At 40.7% G+C, this 18,480-nt stretch overlaps 1 protein-coding gene across 7 annotated transcripts in view; it reads left to right on the top strand.

Annotated features, from left to right (window-relative positions):
• Nucleotides 1-18,480, top strand: part of LOC139563919 (growth factor receptor-bound protein 10-like) — an 86,889-nt gene that overhangs the window by 17,027 nt on the left and 51,382 nt on the right. The window contains exons 1-4 of one of the 7 annotated variants that reach the window (XM_071382944.1): nt 6,975-7,096; nt 7,363-7,422; nt 9,114-9,187; nt 17,569-17,665. In XM_071382944.1, the coding sequence (XP_071239045.1) occupies nt 9,185-9,187; nt 17,569-17,665 (100 nt within the window). In that variant the 5' untranslated portion in view covers nt 6,975-7,096; nt 7,363-7,422; nt 9,114-9,184. Of the gene's footprint in view, nt 1-6,974; nt 7,097-7,362; nt 7,423-9,113; nt 9,188-17,568; nt 17,666-18,480 lie in introns of those variants that run through there. The other 6 variants (XM_071382946.1, XM_071382947.1, XM_071382943.1 and 3 more) reach the window with 6 other exon arrangements.

The following is an 18,480-nucleotide window of genomic DNA, read 5'->3' on the forward strand; positions in this document are numbered from 1 at the left end:
TTAAGAACACATTTTTATTTACATTGACGGCCAAACCCAGACAACGCTGGGCCAATTGTGAGCCGCCCTATGGGACTCCCAATCACGGCCGGATGTGGTACAGCCTGGATTTGAATCAGGGACTGTAGTGACTCCTTGTCACGCTCGTCGTAAAGAGGAGACCAAGGTGCAGCGTGAGTAGAGTTCCACATATTTAATAAAGAGAAACTCATAAACAAAAAAACAACAAAAGCACAAACAAAACGTGACGCTACTAATGTGCACAAAGGCAACTATACGTAGACAAGATCCCACAACACAAACAAGGAAAAATGGCTACTTAAATATGATCCCCAATCAGAGACATCGATAAACAGCTGTCTCTGATTGGGAGCCATATCAGGCCAACATAGACATAAAAGACACCTAGACATACTAAAACCCTAGACATAAAAAACAAGCGTACCCACCCTAGTCACACCCTGACCTAACCAAAATATATAGAAAAACATATCTCAGGTCAGGGCGTGACACTCCTCTTGCACTGAGATGCATTGCCTTAGACCGCTGCGTCCATGTGTGTGTCTTAACTATTTAACTGTACTAAAATGCTTAAAAGGCAGCTAAAATGTTAAATATCAGATATCGGTATCGACCAAAAATGTCATATCGGTGCATCACTAATAATAATCAATATTTTTGCTCTTTATTTAGCCATCATACATATAAAACCATATTTGTTCATCAAAAATGTGAATAACTCACCACAGGTTAATGAGAAGGGTGTGCTTGAAAGGATGCACATAATTCTGCAATGTTGGGTTGTATTGGAGAGAATCTCAGTCTTAAATCATTTTCCACACACAGTCTGTGCCTGTATTTCGTTTTCATGCTTGTGAGGGCCGAGAATCCACTCTCACATAGGTACGTGGTTGCAAAGGGCATCAGTGTCTTAACAGAGCGATTTGCCAAGGGAAGAAACTCTGAGCGCAGCCCTTTGCAGAAATCTGGCAGTGGCTTCTGATTTAAATAACATTTTCACAGAACCGCTTGATGCAATTTTGATGAGGCTCTCTTGTTCAGATATCGGTAAGTGGACTGGAGGCAGGGCATGAAAGGGATAACGAATCCAGTTGTTTGTGTCGTCCGTTTCGGGAAAGTACCTGCGTAATTGCTCACTCAGGTGCTTCGCTATATCACATTTGACATTGTCTGTAAGCTTGAGTTCATTTGCACACAAAAAATCATACAGTGATGGAAAGACCTGTGTGTTGTCCTTGTTAATGCAGACAGAAAAGAGCTCCAATTTCTTAATCATAGCATCAATTTTCTGCCGCACATTGAATATACAGTTGAAGTCGGAAGTACATACACCTTAGCCAAATACATTTAAACTCAGTTTTTCACAATTCCTGAAAAAATTCCCTGTTTTAGGTCAGTTAGGATCACCATTTTATTTTAATGTGCAATGTCAGAATAATAGTAGAGAATTATTTATTTCAGCTTTCATCACATTCCCAGTGGGTCAGAAGTTTACATACACTCAATTAGTATTTGGTAGCATTGCCTTAAACAATTTAAACTTGGGTCAAACGTTTCGGGTAGCCTTCCACAAGCTTCCCACAATAAGTTGGGTGAATTTTGGCCCATTCCTCCTGACAGAGCTGGTGTAACTGAGTCAGGTTTGTAGGCCTCCTTGCTTGCACACAGTTTTTAAGTTTTGCCCACAAATTTTCTATAGGTTTGAGGTTAGGGCTTTGTGATGGCCACTCCAATACCTTGACTTTGTTGTCCTTAAGACATTTTGCCACAACTTTGGAAGTATGCTTGGGGTCATTGTCCATTTGGAAGACCTATTTGCGACCAAGCTTTAACTTCCTGACTGATGTCTTGAGATGTTGCTTCAATATATCCACTTAATTTTCCTACCTCATGATGCCATCTATTTTGTGAAGTGCACCAGTCCCTCCTGCAGCAAAGCACCCCCACAACATGATGCTGCCACCCCCGTGCTTCACGGTTGGGATGGTGTTCTTCGGCTTGCAAGCCTCCCTCTTTTTCCTCCAAACATAACGATGGTCATTATGGCCAATAAGTTATATTTTTGTTTCATCAGACCAGAGGACATTTCTCCAAAAAGTATGATCTTTGTCCACATGTGCAGTTGCAAACAGTAGTCTGGATTTTTTATGGAGGTTTTTGAGCAGTGGCTTCTTCCTTGCTGAGCGGCTTTTCAGATTATGTTGATATAGGACACGTTTTACTGTGGATATAGATACTTCTGTACCTGTTTCTTCCAGCATCTTCACAAGGTCCTTTGCTGTTGTTCTGGGATTGATTTGCACTTTTCGCACCAAATTACATTCATCTCTAGGAGACAGAACGCATCTCCTTCCTGAGCGGTATGACGGCTGTGTGGTCCCATGGTGTTTATACTTACGTACTATTGTTTGTACAGATGAACGTGGTACTTTCAGGCGTTTGGAAATTGCTCCCAAGGATGAATCAGACTTGTGGAGGTCTACAATTAGTTTTCTGAGGTCTTGGCTGATTTCTTTTGATTTTCCCATGATGTCAAGCAAAGAGGCACTGAGTTTGAAGGCAGGCCTTGAAATATATCCACAGGTACACCTCCAATTGACTCAAATGATGTAAATTAGCCTATCAGAAGCTTCTAAATCCAAGACATTTTCTGGAATTTTCCAAGCTGTTTAAAGGCAGTCAACTTAGTGTATGTACACTTCTGACCCACTAGAATTGTGATACACGTAATTATAGGTGAAATAATCTGTCTAAACAATTGTTGGAAAAATGACTTGTGTCATGCACGAAGTAGATATCCTAACTGACTTGCCAAAACTATAGTTTGTTAACAAGAAATTTGTGGAGTGGTTGAAAACGACTTTTAATGACTCCAACCTAAGTGTATGTAAACTTCCGACTTCAACTGTAGTTGCGGAGAGTCCCTGTAATCGTAGATTCAGATCATTCAGGCGAGAAAAAACATCACCCAGATAGGCCAGTCGTGTGAGAAACTCATCATCATGCAAGAGGTCAGACAAGGGAAAATGATGGCCAGTAAAGAAAACGTTAAGCTCGTCTCTCAATTTTAAAAAAACATGTCAATACTCTGCCCCTTGATAACCAGCGCACTTCTGTATGTTGTAAAAGCATTACATGATCGCTGCCTTTATCATTGCATAATGCAGAAAATACACAAGAGTTCAGGGGCCTTGCTTTAACAAAGTTAACCATTTTCACTGTTGTGTCCAAAACGTCTTTCAAGCTGTCAGGCATTCCCTTGGCAGCAAGAGACTCTCGGTGGATGTTGCAGTATACCCAAGTGGCGTTGGGAGCAACTGCTTGAACGCGCGTTACCACTCCACTAGGTCGCCCTGTCATGGCTTTTGCGCCATCAGTACAGATACCAACACATCTTGACCACCAAAGTCCATTTGATGTCACAAAGCTGTCCAGTACTTTAAACATATCATCTCATGTCCTGGTTTCCAGTGGTTTGCAGAAGAGGATGTCTTCTTTAATTGACCCCCCATAAATGTAAAGGACATATACCAGTAACTGTGCCAGGCCAGCGACATCTGTTGACTCCAGCTGTAATGCATATAATTCACTGGCTTGTGTGCGAAGCAGTAATTGTTTCAAAACATCTCCTGCCATGTCACTGATGCGTCGTGAAACAGTGTTGTTTGATGAAGGCATTGTCTGTATAGTTTTTTTGGCCTTTTCCCCCAGCATTGTCCCAGCCATATCCGTGGCAGCAGGACGAATTAAGTCCTCCACAATAGTATGGGGCTTGCCTGTCCTAGCCACTCAGTAACTCACCATATAAGACGCTTCTAGCCCCTTCTTATTAATGGTATCTGTTGCTTTTATTCATGACTTACTACTCGAAAGTCGTCTTTATTCTCGCTCAAAAAACTCCTGTGGCTTATTTTTCAAATTGTCATGTTTCGTTTCTAAATGTCTGAAGAGTGAAGGTTCCCCATGAGAGAGTAACGGTTAATGTGATTGGATGTTAATTATTTGACTAGGCTACCTGTATTTGACATTGTGTTGTTATTTTGCTGAACACTAGATGGTTTAATTTTATTTTTGGCAGTGAAACGAGGCTACTTAGGCGAGAGAGAGAACTCACCCAAATGTATAGCCCCATTGGACAATATAAATGTGAGACAGGTTAAAGGATTTTTAAGCCTTGCGTCAATTGAGACATACATTTAACAGTTAACAGATTTGCGGTTGACCGCAATTCTGCTGCGTTTTTCACGCGTTTCATGTGTTTATCAAGAATGGCCCACCACCCAAAGGACATCCAGCCAACTTGACACAACTGTGGGGACCATTGGAGTCAACATGGGCCAGCATCCCTGTGGAATGCTTTCAACACGTTGTATTCCATACCCCAACGAATTGAGGCTGTTCTTAGGGCAAAAGGGGGTGCAACTCAATATTAGGAAGGTGTTCCTAAAGTTTTGTCCTCCCAGTGTATATGTCAAAACTCGCAAAATCTATGGTTCTGGTCTAACTGTACATGTATGAAAACGTTTTGTAAGGTAATTGTGGTTTGAGTTGGGGGGGGGGGGGACTCCAAAAGGGCATTCAGCTCCATTCAGTGAGAAACTGTGCTAGGCCTAAGCCTGCTGATGACTGTGTCATGTATATGGCCTGTATTTCAGGGGAAATGTTTACAAGTGTTTGTATTTGTAGATGTAGGCTATCAATAGGTTAATAGGATACTGCCTTTAAGATAGAAATAGACCAAAGGTCCAACTTGTTGTTGAACTTTCTCCTGTCTTGACCCAGGGATTGGACGAGGCTTTAGCTACATGTCAACACTCACAGGAAGCACCAGCAAAGTATTGGCTGAAGGACTTGGAATAACAGCATTGTTGTGCCAGTTGCTGTTTCTGTTTCTCATAAGTTTTAAATGTGATCTTGTCTGACTGACCAGGATTCTCAGACAGTGGTTGCAACAAAATACTACATGATCTAATCTGCACAAACTTTTACCTTTTTGTATCTGTTTTCATCTGGGTTCTGATCAACACCACCAACCAGGCCAGGTGATAAAGGTGGCCAGTTGTAGTCTATAAACCTCTTGAGGACGTTCACTGTAGGTTTAATTTCCTTCCACACACCACATGAGTACAGTAGTTTCAACTTAGAACTTTTGAACAATCATATCATAGCCTTTAACTAAGACCTGAGAGTTGTTTGCTGCTAGAAGCTGTTTACTGTTTAGGCTAGTGTTTACTGACCTGTAGAACTACACTCAGCAAAAAAAGAAATGTCCCTTTTTCAGGACCCTGTCTTTCAAAGATAATTCGTAAAAATCCAAGTAACTTCACAGATCTTCATTGTAAAGGGTTTAAACACTGTTTCCCATGCTTGTTCAATGAACCACAAACAAATAATGAACATGCACCTGTGGAATGGTTGTTAAGACACTAACAGCTTACAGACGATAGGCAATTAACTTAGGACACTAAAGAGGCCTTTCTACTGACTCTGAAAAACACCAAAAGAAAGATGCCCAGGGTCCCTGCTCATCTGCGTGAACATGCCTTAGGCATGCTGCAAGGAGGCATGAGGACTGCAGATGTGGCCAGGGCAATAAATTGCAATGTCTGTACTGTGAGACGCCTAAGACGGCACTACAGGGAGACAGGACGGACAGCTGATCGTCCTCGCAGTGGCAGACCACGTGTAAGAACACCTGCACAGGATCGGTACATCCTAACATCACACCTGCAGGACAGGTACAGGATGGCAACAACAACAGCCCGAGTTACACCAGGAACGCACAATCCCTCCATCAGTGCTCAGACTGTTCACTATAGGCTGAGAGAGGCTGGACTGAGGGCTTGTAGGCCTGTTGTAAGGCAGGTCCTCACCAGACATCACCGGCAACAACGTCGCCTATGTGCACAAACTCACCGTCGCTGGACCAGACAGGACTGGCAAAAAGTGCTCTTCACTGACGAGTCACGGTTTTGTCTCACCAGCGGTGATGGTCGGATTCACGTTTATCGTCGAAGGAATGAGCGTTACACCGAGGCCTGTGCTCTGGAGCGGGATCGATTTGGAGGTGGAGGGTCAGTCATAGTCTGGGGCGGTGTGTCACAGCATCATCGGACTGCGCTTGTTGTCATTGCAGGCAATCTCAACACTGTGCGTTACAGGGAAGACATCCTCCTCCCTCATGTGGTACCCTTCCTGCAAGCTCATCCTGACATGACCCTCCAGCATGACAATGCCACCAGCCATACTGCTCGTTCTGTGCGTGATTTCCTGCAAGGCAACTGCAAGTGTTCTGCCATGGCCAGCGAAAAGCCCGCATCTCAATCCCATTGAGCACGTCTGGGACCTGTTGGATCGGGATGTCCGGGATGACCGGGATGTCCGGGAACTTGCAGGTGCCTTAGTGGAAGAGTGGGGTAACATCTCACAGCAAGAACTGGCAAGTCTGGTGCAGTCCATGAGGAGGAGATGCACTGCAGTACTTAATGCAGCTGGTGGCCACACCAGATACTGACTGTTACTTTTGATTTTGACCCCCCCTTTGTTCAGGGACACATTATTCAATTTCTGTTAGTCACATGTCTGTGGAACTTGTTCAGTTTATGTCTCAGTTGTTGAATCTTGTTATGTTCATACAAATATTTACACATGTTAAGTTTGCTGAAAATAAATGCAGTTGACAGTGAGAGGACGTTTCTTTTTTTGCTGAGTTTATGTGAGTTAAGATGTGCTCTGTGCTATATTAGTCTCCACTGTTCTGAAGCATTTTAGCTTAATTAACGTCCGTCATGAAGCTACACACTGAAGAAGGATGTTAACCCAAAACGTATGTGTATGCTATCCTTGATGCAGTAAAAATAATTGTAAAAGATCATCAAAAACGTTTTTACTGTGGATGCTTTAGCTACATTTTTGCATGTGTAGTTTCATTAATATCTCCTGTTTTCTTTTCCAGGTCTTGCATCATCTATCAAAAGTGAATGGGAAAACCCAAAGAACAGAGATTGAGAAATAGCTCCATAACATGGCTGTAGCCGGATGTCCAGATTATTTTCTACACCATCCAAATTATCAGGTAAATAATACATGTATTTTACTAAATGTTTTGTACCATCTATATTTCAGTAAAATTACCTCTTTGTCTTTGTTCTTAAGTGTTCATGTGTAGATTTCAAATGTTTTAATATGTCAAAGATATCAATTAATTTGGAATAGCAATTACGAATGTTACAATTGCTCTCATTTACTACTGTGATGTTTTCTGTTAACTATTGGCTTAGACCATAGTTTAACCACACCATCTATCAGACCTAGCTTCAAATATGATTTGTTTTCTTTCAGTAACTTTGAGCGTTTACTTGAGCCTGGCTGCAGTGCCAGTTGGGCGGGGTTTTCACTTTTGTGAGTATTCCATTGGTACTTTTTCACAAGGCAAGCACAGCTAAAGTGTTAAAAGGATTTCAAATACTATTTGAACCCAGGTCTGCCATATTTTATAAGCTCTTTATTAGCTGTGGTAATATTCTAGTGTTTGCTGAAGCAGCACCATTTGGGATTTGTAACTCTTATTTACACAAGTCATAAACATAAAAATAATAAAACACTCTATATGCATCTAACATATGGAACTGTATATAAAACTATACATGGAGTGGTTAGGAAAAGACTGTTTAAACACTCCCAGTTCCCCTGCTATAAGCCCTCCCTCACCCCAGAGCCAGAGCTGAGGGAAGGCGGGAGAGAGAAGTAAAAACCAGAGCCCCACACTCTCAGCTGGGCTGTAGAAAAAAAACCTTGCTGTGAATGTACCTGTCATGGCCAATAGATTTAGTGGCAGAGCATGAATGAAAACAGAAGAGCCAATGAATGGCAGTGGCATGGACGCACATTCTTTTGGGCTGAATACATTGATGGTAATTCACATGGTGCATGGGGAATCTGGACCCGACGTAAGACCGTCAACAGTGGTCTCAATCAACGGATTAACCGGATTGTTTTGAGGGGGTTTCATTTTTTATTTTTTACATTGTTTGTTTCCACGTGCAGCAGTTCAACCCCAGTCCAGTGGGAAATAGACTATCAATCAGCCTGGTCACTTCCCCTGTAGAGGAGAGTTCAACCCATCCAGCCCTAAAGTGCTATTTAGGAAGCCTGTGCTGTGGGGATTTTAGCTTGTCATCCACCACCCACCCTCTCCCTTGGGCTTTCATTGTGGTTCAGGCTAAAGAATAGAATATGAATAGGCTATGTCCACTTTTCTAGTATCAGACACACTCGTTTAGTCATGCAGCTAAACACAAAGTATCTCAACTAGCTTAACAGTTCCTAGAAGTAGCTATTCTATGCATCTGATCTCTTCCTCGACGGGCTCATTCACACTGTCCGTTTTTTAATTGGTAAATAATGGGCAGAAACAGCTTCTTTATCCTGGGGTTATATAACTAGTAAATGTTCTGGGATTCTGGGCTCAGCTCCAAGGCGGTGTTGGAGAGAGAGCTGGGTGAACTGACTGGAGGTTTGCCACAGCACTCCAAGGTAGGACTATTGAACTGGATGTTATATGGATGGAATTGTCTCAGTTTTTGTACTTTCAATTAGAGCTGGGGAATATGGACCAAAATCCATATCGCAATAATAACAATAAATAGAACTATACATTTATTTATTTAAAATCCTTTAAACTACTACTACTAATTTGATGGAAATTGTCCAATTAAAAATCATCCATATTAGGAACCTTATTTAATTTCAAACTTCACATTTAGTAGTATAGGCTACTTATAGTAATGAACGATATCAGCAAAAGTGATGGATCATTTCCTGTTTATCGTCCCAGCTCTACTTTCAATTAAACACTGTGTGAAAGGTCAGGTGTTTGTAATCCTGTTATGAGTTTGTGCTTATGGTCTGGGATGCCAGTGAAGGAGAACTGTATCTTCTGTGTCATGTTCATTAGTCACCAATCAGAAGAAAATGGTCAGAAACAGGGAGGGTCTGTACACGAACGTTTAATTTTCTGTTGCAAAAAGTTTTCAAGCGTTTTACGTTGCGTGCCCTAATGAACAGAAGTCTGGTTTTTCTTTGTTTGGTAGATCTGGAGGGTCGCATCATGTTTCCATGTTGGGTCAGTCAGTGATGGATCGATAGACTTCTGTCATCAAAGATGGTACAGTATATAATAGTGCAGTACATACAGTGGGGTTTGAAATGATTGACACCCTTGATAAAGATGAGCAAAAATGACTGTTAAAAATAAATAATTAAAATACTAAACTATATTGTATGGAGAAAATATATTATTTTATACTAATACGATTGCTCAAATAAGAAGATTTTGTTTAACAAATAATAATTTTGACACGCCTAAAGATTCTTCTAAATAAAGTAGCAATGACTACATCAAGCTTGTGACTCTACAAAGTTGTTGGATACATTTGCAGTTTGTTTTGGTTGTGTTTCAGATAATTTTGTGCCCAATAGAAATTAATGGTAAATAATGTATTGTTTCATTTTGGAGTCACTTTTATTGTAAATAAGAATAGAAAATGTTTCTAAACACTTCTACATTAATGTGGATGCTACCATGATTACGGATAATCCTGAATGAATTGTGAATAATGATGAGTAATAAAGGGTCAAAGATCACAAGCTTGACGTATTCATTGCGTGCTAGGAATATGGAACCAAATACAACACTTTTGACTACTTTATTTGTAAGAATCTTTAGGGGTGTCAAAAATGTTGCCCCCATAATTGATGACTTGTTTAACAAAATCTCTTTCTCTGAGCAATTGAATTAGTATAACATAATAAAATGTCCCCATTTTTTGGAACATACAATGTAGCTCAGTATTTTAATTATTTATTTTCTATTCTCTATTATTTTCTTTGCTCATCTTTATCAAGGGTGCCAATAATTTGGGACCCCACTGTAATTTATGTAGGCCTACGTGTAGGGTTATGATCTTTAATAGTTAATGGACACATGGATTGCGTTCTCGCTCTTGGTTTGCTTCTAATAGGTCTTTGGGTCACAGTGTCTGTCGAGTTGTGAGACAGTTACGTGAAGGTTCACTGGCGGTGCCAGACATTTTTCACTGGGGAAGCTTTTTAAAGGAAGCACTTTCCAGCCAGCGATCCCAGTTGATTGGTGTTTATTCTGACCATAGACACAAGAAACCACATTAGATGGCTGTAGATTTGTGATTCCTCGCTTGCATGTCAATATCAGACTGGGTATTTTGTAATCAAACATCATAATAACAAAAAAAAATACAATAAATATAGGTACCTGACGACAGACACAAGGAAGCACATTAGATGTGCAGGACAATTGTATGTTGATGCTTGTAGATTTGTGACTTGCCTGTTAGCATGGAAATAACCTACCGTTACAATTAGAGCACGCTAGCTAACTCGCTCTTACAGCAAATACATACAAAAGCACATCCCAGGATGCCCCCAATATCTAACAGGCACCGTACACATTTATACATCAAGACATGTACGTAATGAACTCGTACACATTGTAAATATGGAAATAGAATAAAGTATTTCAGGGCGTGACCTACCAATTGCATGTCAATATCAGACTGGGAAGAATTTACGTTCATGATCTCCTGCTATCTGAAAGCATAACCAATGGTATAGTACCTATCAATATGTAAATTCAACCAAACAATAGGAATACATAAACATTGAATACATATTTCTGCAGTGTCAAGGGGAAACATAACCAACCCTGTTACACAAGCAAAATACACTTGATTTCAATACATCCTCAAAAACGTTCATAATGTTACCTAAGAAGATCCTATATATGAGGGGATACATTCCATAGCTTACTGCCTTGCTAGATACTAGCTAATTTTTACAACTTTGCAACAAGTCAAGTGCAACAATTTTGAAACTGTCTGTCTGTTGGTCATAAGTTCTCCATGTTCTCCAGGTGATCTCTCTGCTCTAGTCCGCCTGTAACCACTGTCCTAGTAAACAGTCCAACCTGGTCTCTCAAAAGGTGAAATGCTTTTACAGGTTGAGGAGCTTAATATGATAGTAGAAACAAGATCATAGGTCCATCACAGCCTAATCCAGCCTTCCAGGAATCTAAACTCAGACCATCTCCTGTGCATGAGGCGCTTTGAGGGTGCTTCACACCGTTAAACGTGTTAGAGTTCAAAGCCACAGAGCTGCTCTGACTATTGTAACATATGTCCGCAACTCGAAAACAGCCAATGCAATGAGGTTCGTAAATATGTAATAATGAACCATCGGACTATGGCTGCTACACAGCTGTGGACTTAGTATTGAGCTCAAGAGTCTGTGTTAAATAGTATTGTGGTTAGTTTAATGTTTTAGTGTACTGAATAGACTAGGCATATTCCTTGGAAACAGAGGTTGGCCTACTTGCTAAAGTAGTTTCCATTTGTCAAGATGGCTTACTGTTTCAGTTTATACTGACTGTAAAATGTAAATAGGATTCCGTGCAAGCCTAAACTCTGAAGAAAATAAGTCACATTTAAAGATGCACTATGCAGAAATCGCTCCGCCATTTCCTGGTTGCTACAAAGGGTACCACTTTACTTGACACCCAGCATCATAACACGTAATGACACGGTCATAACCATGTCATGACCATGACATAACAGCTGACATAACTTGTTATAATATGGTCATAACACTGTCATGACACATATTTACACCTGTTGTGACATATATTGTGTTATTTTATGGCTGGTTATGACACCTACATACAGTATGTCAAAACCTACCACACAAGGCAAAACATTCCATTACACCATAACCTACATGTCAACATTATGTTTATGCTATATATATATATTTTTTTTTATTGACCATTTTAAGTGATTGTAATTGTGCACATATTGATGTCAGACATGCACCTACCCCAATGCTGTGTTGCTGATGACTGGAATGAATGCAGCAGCAGATTTCAGGAGCAGGACAAGACACCCTCTTTTTGACTGATGACTAATATATGGGCATGTATGGCATTATCTGGCATTATGATGTTCATAACGCTTCTTGACAGTGTCATAAAGTGTATTTTCTTAGTCCAAGTGACCCAGGATGGCCATAATGCTTCATGACAGTGTTATTTAAAATATGATGAGAAAGCATGACTGTAAAGAATTCATTACATTCATTACGTTTCTGTACAGCACTTCGAGATATTAGCTGATGTACGAAGGGCTATATAAAATAAACTTGATTTGATTTGATTACAACAACTAAGGATTTAAGAAACAAACTTTCAAACGAAAGGAAATTTCTTGAAAGGGAAAAACTAATTTGAGTAAATGTGGGTTTTGACACTTTTATGTAGGTGTCATAACCAGCCATAAAATATAACGCAATATATGTCACAACAGGTGTAAATATGTGTCATGACAGTGTTACAACCATATTATGACAGGTTATGACAAGTTATGTCAGTTATGACTGTGTCATAACATGTTATGACACTGGGTGTCAAGTAAAGTGTTACCAAAATGGTAATAGTTTGCCTAATTTCAGTTTGTGACAAAACAAGCAAGTATAGTGTAGATAATCATTGTACCATCTAAACGGCTGTGAAATATATTTTCCATAACCAAAAATATTATATTTTTAGCTGTTTAAAGCTGGTGTACAAAACTAAAGTAAGACACAAAAACGAAATTTAAGCAAGGGATGCATAGTAATAGTGCACGTAGATCTGCCGCTTCTTAGACTTGCTTTCAATGAGAATGATAGATCTATAACTCACATTTCTATGTGAATTCGGTTAGGTCGCCCAAAAAGTAAAATATTGCAGCTTTAAACGATTCAAAGAATTGAACTGCCTAGAATACGATTACAAGGAAAATCTCTATGGAAATGACAGGTTAAATACACGCTTGGCAATGTGAAGCAGCACATTTTAACATTGCTCATAGAAGCATGAGTCAAAGTTCTGCAGAGAGAAATATATATATAGGTTAGCTATAGGTTTATCATTTGGTCGGCAGCTATGTTGACTCTGTTTGTGTCCCGAATGGCATCCTATCCCCCATGTAGTGCACTACTTTTGACCAGGGCACTGGTCAAAACAAGTGCACTATGTAGTGAATATCATGCCATTTGGGACATAGGCTCTGGCTTCACGCTGCTGTAGCCATTAAAGCTGATCTTATTCCCTGAAACACATCAGTCTTTGCAGAGCAGTAAATTTTTCGCCTTGAGTTTTATAGGTGTTTTTAGAGTGAATGAAGTGGGGATTTTTCTGGCAGAAGCATATGGTTTTCTGTTCCTGGAAGTCAAGCTTTCTTGTTCTGGTTTTTCTTGGAAGTAAATGGGGAGATTCAAAAATCTGGTTCTTTTACTTTATTTTTGAGACACTGACCGACAGGAAAGGTTTGGGTTGAGCTGCGTTTGTTGAATCAGGATGCATTTTAGGCATCTAGTGGGTTACATGACAAATGTGCCCTGACTTGTAAAAGAAGTTCAGTGTTTCAAAGCCTCTCTCTCTCTACCAAAAAAACCTCAATGGAAACCGTAGGCTTATCTACATAAACATACAGCAATAAAATCTGCTATTTAAATTGGTATTTGACTTTACCATGATGTTGCAGGGCTAAGTATCCTACTGAATTAGGCTACTAGACTAGGAGTTTGACATCATCTAGCAGTAGAGTAGGCCATTTCACCCTAGCCTCTAGTCCACAATACATCCATGCACTTGTATTTAGGTTAGCATGCAATGAAATGTAACTATGACAATTGGACCACATATTGTTATTGTTTTTATTCAGGAGAGTTAAACAATGTAACTTTTGAACTTAATAGAATGAGCAATGGAATATCAAGGTGGGAGAAATTGTGACCTTTTCTGGAATGTGAGGTAGCATTTAAATGATCCTTAGTGTGAGGATTATGCTTGTTTTATAGAGCGCTAACATTTAGGAAATGCCTCATGAAAGTTAGTAATGCACTATGCAAAACCACACCATCAGTTATTGAGGAAAGTGAACCAGTGTTGAGTATTATGAATACGTCTACCAGAATAGAACCTAGGCCTAAACATGAATAGGCCCCTACTTGTTCAGTGAGGTAGCCCTGCATGTGGAAAGAGGCTGTGTTTATTTTATATTGTAGTGGGTGTACTGGGTGTGTTAGTGCTGGACGATAGCAATACAGGAATGATGTACAGTAGCCTACTGTACTTAACAGCTGTTAGGCTATTCTATATCCACCCATTACTGTGGAAACAAATAATAGGCCACACCTACTCTCATTCTCGTCCTCTCAATCTGTGTGTCTCCAAAGAGACAGCACAGTGTGGAAAGTCCAAATTGAACTCTTGATCTTTTTACTTAATTATGTAGGCTAATAAGGAACTCAAATTGCTCTCGGGGTGTTTAAGAACATTCTATTCTAACAGACTAGCCTTGACGAGGACTGTCAGCAAATCAATAGTTGTTATCGCACACAACACAACAGTGCTTCTTCTTAGCAAGGCCCCACAAAGAACCCATGTGTGATTATTGTGTCAGGCACTCCCCTTTCAACACCACAACCCTAACATTGGTCTTGTCTTGACCTTGTTCAAACCCCTAACCTCAGCCTGAACCATACCACTGTCCCTGTTCTTAACCCTTAACCCTTAACCCTGACCTTATCTTGGCCCCTACCTTAGTCCTGGTCTCATATCTGCCTTATATCTGCCCCTTTTTATAAACCTGCCCCCAACTTTACTATGACCCCTCTCTACGTACTAACCCTAGCCTACGTTTGAGTTTGTGGCAGAGTAGATCATAGAAAAATATGAATTATTCTATTAATTCTATTTCTATGGTGTAGAATGTAGGTGGCCATGTTTTGAGATAGCATCACTAAAACAAAGTGTTGTAGTTGTACTTTATTTACCGCTCTAAACCCAACATATAGTGGTTAGGTCAATAGCTTCTTCTCAGAGTGTATGAATTGAGCAGGTGTTTGTTTCCAACCCCATGTTAAAATAGAGTAGTAATACTGTTGGAGGACTTGGCAATAATTATCCTGTGGAAGCCAACAAAACGTTGTCTTAGTCCCATTAAAACCTTTGGGAGCATGATACCAGCGTGCAGATTTGGGTGGGGCTCACTGGAGTCAGTCGGGGCTGGGTGGGTGGGATCAGTCACACTCTGGTAGCTGGACCTTTAGCCCTGTCTAGTCTGGTGGTGTCGACCATGTCCAGACACTTTGCACTGGGATTAGCTTGGAGTCAGGAGGAAGAGACTGGAGAGGGCCACCACTGTACTGCTGCTGCTTTTTCTCAGTGATTTGATTTAGATCGTATTAAAAACTGGTTTGAGTTCGAAGGGTTATTATTACACGTCTTGTTATAATAAGCCAGAGGCCTAACTAAGATTGTGTAGAGTTTATTTATTGAAGTGGGCTCCTTCAAGTTGTGAATCATACTTACCGAGGGTCGACCATGAAAACCAGTGTTCAAAATTATGAAAGAATGTTCGAGCCTCTTCAATTTCACAACAAAACCATTTCATAAATCATATTACCTCTCTCACTGAGGCATTATAACAGCTACAGCTTTTTCTGCCGTATCAAAAGAGGTCTTAGTCTTGACGTGTGTGTGTGTGTGTGTGTGTGTGTGTGTGTGTGTGTGTGTGTGTGTGTGTGTGTGTGTGTGTGTGTGTGTGTGTGTGTGTGTGTGTGTGTGTGTGTGTGTGTGTGTGTGTGTGTGTGTGTGTGTGAGCATCCTAGCAAGCCAAACACAGAAGTCCACCACAGTACATTCTGTTCCCGCGGCATGCTGTGAGTGCTCCAATCAGTGCTGTCATTATGGATCTCCCACACTTATTTTGTAGTGATTTATTATTATTTTAATTGTTTTTGTCCAAGAAGACACAGTGCTCTCTGGGAGCATGTGTTTCTGTGGGAAGCCCTGTAATCGTATCAAGTTCTCTGCTACTCGCTGTTTAGGCCTACATCTGAGGCAGAACAAAGCAAAGTTGCTATAAAGAAAACAACTAGCATAAACACTGGGGAGAACTCTGAACATTGGCTTTCAACGCTGTGGTTCACCCGGCGGATCGCTTTTCACACCTGTACTATCTCCTCTGGACACCGTTCTACTGAACACATTCTATGGTTCTACTGAACACATTCAATGCCTGGATTAATATCCCATAGACTGAAAAACGAGTCCTCCTGCTGTGGACTAACAGGGAAAGCAGACCGGACGAGTTTCCTGCGCAAGTGTTACAATATAAATTAACGTGTCCATGTTATTCACTCATTTTATCCATGCACGTCAACGAGTGCCTGTGTTGCCGAATGCTAAAATACGCGCAGCAATCTTCTCATTGGTTTTCACAAGCATACAAAGCATACATGCTTGAAAGATGAAAGAGGAGAGTTAATCAACGATAACTAACTAAAAACTAACTAGGCTTTCCCTTTTATTTGTGGATTAATCATCAGAGTATATAAACACATGATTTTGTATGACTCCTGATCAAAACTTTACAAAGATCCAGCAAAAAAAGGACCATATGCATTTCAGGTAAAATAACAACCCCAGCGTTCATCTCCTAGGACAAACTAGCTAGCAATAGCTTACTGCCACAGTAACGGCTTCCTAGGCCTCGACTGAAGACAACTGCTTACTGCCACAGTAACGGCTTCCTAGGCCTCGACTGAAGACAACTGCTTACTGCCACAGTAACTGCTTCCTAGGCCTCGACTGAAGACAACTGCTTACTGCCACAGTAACTGCTTCCTAGGCCTCGACTGAAGACAACTGCTTACTGCAACGCTAACTGGGAGGCTCCCGAGTGGCGCAGTGGTCTAAGGCACTGCATCTCAGTGCTAGAGGCATCACTACAGACCTTGGTTCGAGTCCAGGCTGTATCACAAGCGGCTGTGATTGGGAGTCCCATAGGGCGGTGCACAATTGGCCCAGCATTGTCCTGGTTTGGCCGGGGTAGGCCGTCATTGTAAATAAGAATTTGTTCTTAACTGACTTGCCTAGTTAAAAAATAAAAACGGCTTACTAGGCCTTGACTGAAAACAACAGCTTACTGCAACAGTAACTGCTTCCAAGCCCTTGAAAGAAGACAACTGCTTACTGCAACGCTAACTGCTACCTAGGCCTTGACTGAAGTCTTCTTACTCGACCCAGAAGCTGGTTCTAGTTCATTAGTCTCTTTGCCATAATCTCATATCCAGCCTAAAACTTTGGGTGGAAGAAGAGGCCTCTTCATGGTAGTGCCCCGCGCTGCTCTGAGGGGATGCTCTGGTTTAGAAAGGCAGGAGGAGAGCCAAGTATAGGCCTGTACACACACATACACACACACGCGCGCTTGGGCGTACACGCACTGCAATGAGATTGTGTTGTTTTTTTAACCTCAAGATTGACCAGATTGATACTGCATACAATACGGTCTTAACCAAATGAATGTTCCTCTGCGTGTTAGACTAGATAGACAAAGACAAACTTTGATGTGATGCTGAAGTTGTGAATAAACGTTTTTGGCATGACTGCTATGTTGGCTTTTTTCTCAGCAGGACAATGTAGACCGAGCCTCCAATCACAGACCAGCAGATCTAATTGGGCCGAGTTTCCAGAAGTCAACCAATCGGAACTCTCCTAACCATCAAGGTTGGTGTTCTTAGAATGTCAGTACTTAGAAATTGGCATGGAAATATTCATTTGATTATTGTGTCACTGCTCAAATTATTTGACAGATGTAGACTAGTTATATGGTGTAAGTGTTGATGGTCTGTCAGTACATTTCCAGAAGTAGGATGTAACATATTAGAGGCTGCATAATTGACCTCAGAAAACAAAGACAACTGTTTAATAATAATAATCACAGTTTTTTGCTCTGAGAATACTAACGTCACTAACAAGATTATGTTCTGAAATGTGGCCTATTTGTATTGGAATTGCAGCTTCAGACGTTCCTTATCACATTGTTAATTCCCAGATCCGAGATTTGAGCTTCTCATTTTCTGTATTCCAGTTTAATTGTGTGTGTGTCTTTTCAGTGTTTGTGTGTGCATGCGCGCGCGCTTTGATATGGGTGGGGGGGTTACTGTTGACGCATTTTATGGCAGAGGGCTCCGTTGCTCGTTAAATTCAGATTAGGATGTATATTCTGGGGCTCTTCCGCTGTAAACATTTCATCAGTTCAAAGGGAGATTTGTAAAGACATGGGGTGCCATTATAATTAAGCTTTCAATCTAATTGTGCTATACAAATTTCATCCATGATAATCGGAGCATGAGATTTACGCACAATATTGCCCCAGCATGGGATGTAAAGTTTGACGGTTTTTGAACTGTCTGGTAGTGGATGAGAAAGCTTGGTGCTGTCGTGGAAATAAATGGAGCAGAAATTACATTTGTCATTTTTTTACTGTCAAGGGAGAGCACTGCACTGGAATTTATGAATGGGGAAACAGATAATAATTT

This window comes from Salvelinus alpinus, chromosome 35 (genome assembly GCF_045679555.1).
Source record: "Salvelinus alpinus chromosome 35, SLU_Salpinus.1, whole genome shotgun sequence".
Taxonomy (NCBI): Eukaryota; Metazoa; Chordata; class Actinopteri; order Salmoniformes; family Salmonidae; genus Salvelinus; species Salvelinus alpinus.